Below are 8,316 nucleotides of genomic sequence, written 5' to 3'. Positions count from 1 at the left end.
TTAGGGGGTCCTGAAGGAATAGGGGGGAAGGGAGACTATGAGGAAAGTTTAGGGGGTCCTGAAGAAATAGGGTCAAGGATGAATAGAGGTTATGGGGATAGTTTAGGGGGTCCTGGGGGAATAGGGGGGAAGGGAGACTATGGGGATAGTTTAGGGGGTCCTGGGGGAATAGGGGGGAAGGGAGGCTATGGGGATAGTTTAGGGGGTCCTGAGGGAATAGGGGGGAAGGGAGACTATGGGGATAGTTTAGGGGGTCCTAGGGGAATAGGGACAGAGGGTAAGGGAGACTATGGAGATAGTTTAGGAGGTCCTGGGGGAATAGGGTCAAGGGGGAAGGGAGGTTATGGAACTGGCTTAAGAGATGCTGGGGGAATATGGTCAGATGTTGAGAGAAGTGATGGAGGTGGTGGAGGGTGTCCTGAGGGAATGGGGCCAGGGGGTAAAGGAGGTTATATAGGTGTCTTAGAGGATCCTAGGGGGATGGGATTTGTTTTGGGGTCAGGATATAAGAATGGCTTAGGAGTTTCTCAGGGAATGGTGTTTGGAAAGGGTGATAGTTTAAGGAATAATTCAAGGAGTCCAGGTATAACAGGACCAGAAGATGAAATAGGACATGAGAACAGATCTAGAGATCAAGGGACAATGGGATCTTGGGGAAAGAGTGGTTTGGGAAATGGGAGAGGAAGCCCAGGGAGGGTGGGTTCTATTGGTGGATTTGGTCCTGGAGTCCTTGGGACAAGTGGGTCTAAAGGGGAAGGATATGTTGAAGATAGGTCAGGGGGCTCAGGGGGAATAAAGTCTTCGGATGAAGATAGTTATGGTGAAGGATTTGGAGACTCAGAGGCTTTGAAAGCTGGTAGGAAAGCAGATTATAGGCATAGCTCTGACAGTCTAGAAGCAATGGAGCTTGGTGCAGGAGCAGGGTCTAGGGGGACCTCAATGGGACTAAAGCTACAGAGGTCTGGAGGCAATGGGAATTGTGGGGATGGGTTTAGAGGCCCTCATGCTATGGATTCTGGGGTGGGAGCTACTCACTGGGATGATTCCAGGAGCTCCAAAGTAATGTCTTCTGAAGATGGCACTGATCCTGAGAGCCTAGGAATCTGTGGGTCAGGACAGAGGGCAAGTTATGGGGATAGGTCTGGAATTTCAGGACTTCTTGGGGCTAGAGGCAAAGAAGGGCATGATGAGGGGTCAAAAGGTTTCATGGCTCAGGGGTCAAAGTATGAAGAAGGTTATAGAGAAGGTATAGGAGGTCCTGGGAAAATGGGGTTGGAAGGTGAGGCAGATAATAGAGGTGGTTTAAGGGGTCCTGGAGGAAAGGAGTCAAGTGGTGAAGCAGGTGAAAAGGGTATTTTAGGGGGTTCTTGGGGAAGGGGAACAGGAGCTCAAGGAGGTTATAGAGATAACTTAAGTGATCATGAGAGAATGGTGTTATCAGGGAAGGAAAGTCATAGAAATGACTTAAAAGGTTCCAGGAGAATAGGGTCTGGTGCTGAGGGGAATTATGGTGGTGGCCCAGGGAGTTCTGGAGCATTGGAGTCATTGGAGAGACTAGGACATGGGGACAAGTCCAGAGGCAAAGGGGAAATAGAGCCTTGTCAGGGTAGGGCTCCAGGGCAGTCTGGGGTTGGAGCAGGTTATATGGATGACCCAATGGTAGGCAAAGCAATGGGATCCATGAATGGGGCAGATTATGTTTATGGGAATGGCTCTGGGGTTCCTGGAGGAATAGGGTCTAGGATTGGGACAGCATATAGGTCTGGGATCTCTGGGGTGATGGAATCTTGGGATGGGAGGGATTTCCTTCCTGGTCAGCCAGGTTGCACAGATGGCTCTGGAGGCCCAGGGGACTCAGGAGACCTATGTTATATAGGAGGAAGATCGGGAACTGGTGGGTATCAGGGTGGTCAGGGGCTCCAGGGGTATACGGGAAACAGAGAATTCCTCGGCAGAGAGGGATTGCCTGCAGATAGAGCTGCTGCTCTAAGTACTGAGCTTGAGAAAGATGCTAGCCTGGACCCTAGAGAAAATTCAAGAGGAGAGCATGGGGACAGAGCTGATGTCCAAGGAGGATTGGAATATCAGGGAAATGGGACATCACTGGGTGGCCCAGGGACAGGCAAAGGATCATGGAACTCAAATACTTCAGGTTGGGGTCAGCATACACACTCCAGGCAGGGAGATGAGAACATTTGTACTAGAGCAGGAAACCAGAGGTTAGGGGATACTCAGTTAGGTGGCAAGAAGAGCCGAGGGCCAGGCCACAGTGGAGTAAGTGCCAAGAGCAGACACCAAGGCTCAGGGGTACAGGGTCCCCTGGAGGCAAAAGATACCACCATTAATGGGAGCCAGGATGCTCTGAATGGAACAAGGGGTGATGATTCCTGTGGCGTCAGGAAGTTTGTGCCAGGCCAAGCAGGAGTTGGTAGATGGGGTGAGGCAGCTTCCCTGGATGGCAGAAGGGAAGCCTCCGGAGCTTCAAAGGACTCAGATGTGCTGGTGGGAATGAATTCCAGTCAATGGAGAGATAGTTTTGCTAATGGAGTTCAACAGTCGGGGATGGAGGGAGCTCTGAAAGCCCAGGATGGAAGGAAAAGCTATGGGAATAGGTCAGGGGGAAGCAAGGACCCAGGGTCTGTTTTGGGCATAGGGATAGGATTGGATGGTAAAGGTCCATCAGGATCCAGAGGAGATCTGAAGTCTCTGGATGGCAAAAATATTAGTCCAGAAGGTGCAGGGTCCCTGGAGAATTATGAGAGGAGGGAGGGGGGAGGGACCTCTACATCTACCTGGGGAGGAAAGACTAGGATAGGAACTAAGGATATTGTTGGATCAGAGGGGCAGGAGTCTCAGGCATGGAATGGGTCACAGAATGGGTTAGGAGCTAGGAGAGGAATTTCAGAAAGACGGAAGTCTGGGGAAGGAAGGGTTTGGGGATCAAGATATGGAACTGAGAGCACAAGGCTCCCAGGAGAACCTCAGAAAGGAGACTGGAGCATGGATTCCATGGGCCACGAGGGCAACAGGAAAGATGGTTTGGACAGAAATTCAACTTCCCAAAGGTCAAGATACAGAAACAAGCAAGGCATAGGCAATTTCTTTGAGGAAACCCAAGGTAAGTATTTACCAACTGGCCACCCATAGGGGTGGAGGGTGGCTTCTGGGAGAGACCTTTTGGGCTACTGGGAATCAGAATGTCATTCCCAGCCCAGGTGGGGGGGAGGAGTTCTAGTCTATTCTTTCACTGTCAGTGATCAAATAAATTGATTTTTCAAATAAAGGGGGGAGTCTTCCCTGATCCTCTTGTCCCTCACATAGATGGGATCTTGGCTCTAAAGTGCCTTTAAGTTAATCTTTGACATGAATGTATTCCAATCCTCTGTCACCTAAGCCATTTGATGACAACCCTCCCCCTCGCCCCAGATGCTTTATTCTGCATCTCATTGCTTTTTATTAATTTAGCTGAATGAGTCCTCCAAAAATTCCCTCCTCTTACCTACTGTCCCTATCCTAAGAAACTGGCAACTTGGTTTCTGCCCTGTGGTGTATGCTGATGGCATTGCTACCAAAACCCTTCAGATGTTCTTAGCAGGGACTATAGTCAGTCTTCCAGAGGTTAGACATGGACTCTGGGAAGTGAATCTGGGCCAGGGGGCACTCTCCCCCTGCCCACCTTTGTGCCTGGCTCTTGTTCTGTGACTCAGGACCTTCCTGTGTCTATCTAGGACCATCAGGTCCCTTTTCCCAGGGACTAGCTGACATGGAAGTCAAGAAAGGGGAAGAAGCTTTGCTCTCTTGTACCCCGACCAGTGACCTGGTGCCTGGTGCCTGGTTCAAGGATGGAGTGAAGGTACCCGTCCCCTTCTACCTCAGTGGTGCAAAAAAGACAGACTGGGGAGGGAAAGAAAGTTTCACCTTATGAAAACATTCTTCAAAGAAGCAAAGTGGGAGGGGGAACCCTGGATTCTAGTCTCAGCCCTGCCATTAGCTGTAGGACCTTGAGCAAATCCTTTTTTTCTCTTGGGGCTGCAGGTTCTGCTCTGTAAAACGAGGGTGTTTGATTAGATGATCTCTAAAGTTTCTTTGCCTTGTAGCGAGCTTCTTGAGGACATTTTAAATGGGATTTTATTTGTAGTACTTAATTTACATGTTAGGCAATGAAGGGAGCTTCACTCCCTCACACATCTGGGGCTGGGACGGCTGGTTAGCCAGACTTGGGGAGGGTATGGGGAACAGATCCAGTGTGATTTTCTCCTGCTGTGGTTCTTTTTACCAGCTCACTGCCCAAGATGGGGTCATCTTTGAGCAAGATGGCCCCAATTACAAACTCCGAATACCCCAAGTACAGGAGACCCAAGCTGGAAAATACATGTTTGTAGCTGGGGATTACATGAGTGAGGCCACTCTGACCATCCGAGGTGAGGTCCCACCCCTATAGCTTTACCCTTACCCAGGCTGCTTTCAGACCAAAAAAACAAACCCCAAAACAAACCCAACAGACCCCATCTTTGCTGACTTTAACAATGGATTATCTTTGGCTGGTGTTAAACTCCAAAGGTGCCGCCTAATCTGCTCCAGCCTTCTCCTAGGTACCTTCCTCCTCTAGCTCCCAGGGTGAGCTCAGATAATGTAGACCTTACGGATTTCTTTTAGAATTATCCTGAACTGAACAGAAACAGCAGGAAATATCTGTGACCATCCCCTGCCAACCCCCAAATCATACAATGTATAGAAGAAACTATATGTAAATATGCAGAAGTAACTTGGATTATCTGCTTTTTTTGGATTATCCACCTCACTCCTCTATTCTGTTGGCATGAATAATTGAGAGTTGACTATTGAATGATGGAAAGAGAACTGGCTTTGGAGTCAGAGAACTTGAGTTTGAATTCTGGCTCTGTCACCACTCTTGTAACCTTGGGCAAAGCACTTCATCTTTCTTGGTCTCAATTTCCTGACCTGTAAAATGGGGGAAGGTGGGTGTTGGACTATCAGTGTGTGCTGATCAATGTTTAACAACTGGCTCTCCAAAAAAAATAATCTACCCATAACACACTTTTTCAATTTAATATGCATCATTAACATATTCTCCATCACTTTATTGAGTCTAGATGATCAAGAATAACAAATTAAGCTCTGATTTATAGTATTTGCTAATTACTGAGGTATAAATGCTCACACTGAAAATTTAGCAATCAGCTAGCCAGTAAGAGCAGGCTCCAGCACACACCTCAAAGGCCTCTTCCAAGTCAATATCTATGAATCTAAACCCACATCTAGGCTTCTCTCATTCAAAGCCCTCATTGTTGAGCTGGTTATCACAAATATTTGGGCCTTTACACCATCTTAAATTCTAAACTTTCCTTAGAATAGCACCAAATATTTGGGACCCTTATCACAAATATTTGGTCCCATAGACTATCTTAGGTGTTCTAAACCTTTTTTTAGAATAGCACCAAACCCCTGCTCAGCTGGAAAAGATTCTTCTATTTTAAAATCCTTCCAGTAAAGGCAAATCAGGGACTCAGTTTCTCTAGCTGTAAAATGCATGAGTTTCCTGAGATGGGTATCTAAATCCCCTTCCAGTTTTAACTTCTTTTATCTAATCATTTCATGACTTCCTCCATTCTATTTTCTCATATCCTACCTGTCTAGCTTCAATCTTTCACGCTGAAGTCAAAGCCTACTTATTTATTCCTTTTGTTCCTAAGGAGTGAGTGGGCCTCTGCTTACTGTGATAGTCCTTACTATTGTCTTCTCTTAACCCCTGACCCGTGGACCCCGTTCTCTCTTCCCTTCCATAACACAACAGCCCCTACAACCACAACCCACATTTACATAGGGGTCCACAAAAGTCTTTGCTTGCAACTACCCTGTGAGACAGAACATTGCCCCCTTCTTCCTGGTGCTTATTTCCCTACCCAGAGCTATGCCCAAGGCCAAGGACCATTTCTAAATTAATTCCTTGTCTCACTTTGTTTAGAACCCCCAACCATTGCCCAGGATATGCTGGAGAAACTGAAGGAGCCATTGGTGGTCAAGGCAGGGAAGACTGTTGCAGTGAAGATCCCGTTTTCTGGAGAGTCCCCTGTTCAAGCTTCCTGGAGGAAGGATGGGGCAGAAGTGGAGGGAGGCAGCAGGGGAGCCCAGCTGGACCAGGGGGATAACTTCACTCGCCTGTGCCTCTCCAGCGCCACTCGCAAGGACAGTGGGCAATACAGCGTACGACTGAGGAATGCAGGGGGCTCAGTGGAGGCTCAACTCACCCTGGAGGTCATAGGTGCCAGACCCAGCTCTCTCTTCTAGCTGGGGTCCCCAAGGGATTGTGTAGGAGGCTTGGTTTAGTCTTAATCAGGAAGAGGGGATGCTAGAACATACTGTGGGGCTTTGACAGATATTGTCTGGGCCATAGATTTGAAGGGACAGTATCTGGGTTCAAATTCCACCCTATGAATGACTTCTAAAGTCCTTTCCAGCTCTTGATCCTATGAATGAGTGTTTCTTGTTATCCTATTCATTTTGTTATCCAAACTTTACCTTTACCCCCAACCCAACTCTGTTTTCTATTGTCTCCTCTCCAGGGGACTCTCCTGCCCTCTTCTGGTTAGGTCGGCCTAGTCTAGAAGAAGGATAGGCTGAGCATCACCCGGGTGGAGCCCCAGGTGCTCTGAACCCAGCTTATGTGAGTGTAGCAGGTAGCAAGTGATGCAGCAGGGCCCAAAGATAAGAGCAGGAATGGTGGTCTCTGGGCGAGAACAGGCCAGTTCCCATACTATTCATGCCAGAGAAGCTTCTGGGAAGAGAAGCTCCCTTGAGGGGCTTCTGGCTTTGATAGGGGCCCAGCAGACTCACATGTAGCACTTGGCTAACCCTTGAAGCATTGTGTAGTAGAAGGAATTCTGGACTTGGACTCAGAGTACCTGGGTTCAAATCCCAGCTCAGTCACTTACTCCCTCTGTGACCCTGGGAGAGTTGTTTGACTCTTTCTGGGTCTCAGTTTCCTTATCTCTAAATTAGGAAGGTTGAACTTAGATGGTGCTAAGATTCCTTCTAGCTCTAAAGTCTACGAAAAATGCTTACTCCTCCACTAGCCACTTGCTAGTGTCCTCTGGGATAGGCTAATCTTGGAAGGAAAGTTGGGGTGAAGTCATTGTTAGCCTGTTTACTGCAGTGGAGAAGACCCCCCAGTCCAAGTCCCCTCCAGACAAACACACACACACACATCCACACTCTTTTAACCACTCCTGTTCCCTTTGGTCCCCAGACAAGCCCCAGCACCCACAGGGCCCTCTGAAGGTCCACTACTGTCAGGGGGCTGGGATCAACCTGAGCTGGCAGCCTCCGAGGGACGATGGGGGCCGAGCCCTGCTGACCTACATGGTGGAAAGGCAGCAGGCTGGTAGGACTTCCTGGCTGAAGCTTGGCGAGACCCCTGGAAATGTCACCACCTTCTCTGATACCGGTGTGGAGGAAGGAAAGAAGTATACCTTCCGAGTACGGGGGGTGACCTCAGAGGGTTCCGGAGAAGCACTAGTGTCAGAGGAGCTGCTGGTGGCTTCTGAAGGTGAGTGGGAAGATGGGGAGAGTCAGGGAGGCCCACTTTGTTTAGAACCCCCAACCATTGCCCAGGATAGGCTGGGCAAATCTCAGCCAGGACAAAGCCAGGGATATTGGGAACTGTGGCTTCTTCTCAGAGGAGTCAGCAAGTGTCCTTGAGATTCTGAGGCAAGAGATTTGGCCAGATGATTTGGGGAGGTGTTTTCCATAGTAGGGGCCATGACAGCTTTTTTTTATTTGTGAACTAGATTGCTTTTGGTGTCAGAGCAACTCCAAGGTCCATCCTAACTCTGAAGTGATGAGTTTATGACCCTGTGACCTGGGTCCAGATCCTCCCTCTAATCACCTGTGTGACCCTTGTGAAATCACTTACCACTTAATTTCCTTCAGCTTGTTTGGTCCTTGGAGAGGGTTAGACTAAAGGGCCTTTGAGGTCCCTTCTGTATCTAGGTCCAGGACAGTCTCTAACACCCACTGGCCCTGTGACCAAGTCACTTGGCATCCTAACACCCCAGGCAACTCTCTAGAACTGTAGTGCCAGCTTGCACTGGTAGGAGTTACCTCGCCAGGCAGTTCCTGTGTGGATGAAATCGCACATGGGACATGTGGGAGGTGATTACCTGGTCCTTGATTTTGGAAGTGAGAGAGACTGAGCAGGTTGCCTTCATTGTTGGTGTCTCTGGGAAACATCAGACTCCAACCTCCATCCAATCTCCACTGGCTCAGGAATTGTATTCTGCAGAGGTCTAGAAAATT

At 48.7% G+C, this 8,316-nt stretch overlaps 1 protein-coding gene across 1 annotated transcript in view; it reads left to right on the top strand.

The window, feature by feature from the left end:
• The window catches only part of IGFN1 (immunoglobulin-like and fibronectin type III domain containing 1), a 95,857-nt gene that overhangs the window by 72,164 nt on the left and 15,377 nt on the right, over positions 1–8,316 (top strand). The window contains exons 15-18 of the mRNA XM_027843414.1: positions 3,729–3,853; positions 4,280–4,421; positions 5,987–6,283; positions 7,268–7,567. Of these exons, the coding sequence (XP_027699215.1) occupies positions 3,729–3,853; positions 4,280–4,421; positions 5,987–6,283; positions 7,268–7,567 (864 nt within the window). The remainder of the gene's footprint in view (positions 1–3,728; positions 3,854–4,279; positions 4,422–5,986; positions 6,284–7,267; positions 7,568–8,316) is intronic.

Source organism: Vombatus ursinus, unplaced genomic scaffold, assembly GCF_900497805.2.
Source record: "Vombatus ursinus unplaced genomic scaffold, bare-nosed wombat genome assembly UNPS02014909.1, whole genome shotgun sequence".
Classification (NCBI taxonomy): Eukaryota; Metazoa; Chordata; class Mammalia; order Diprotodontia; family Vombatidae; genus Vombatus; species Vombatus ursinus.
The sequence above is the reverse complement of the archived record's forward strand: the minus strand, read 5'-3'. Positions and strand labels throughout refer to the sequence as shown.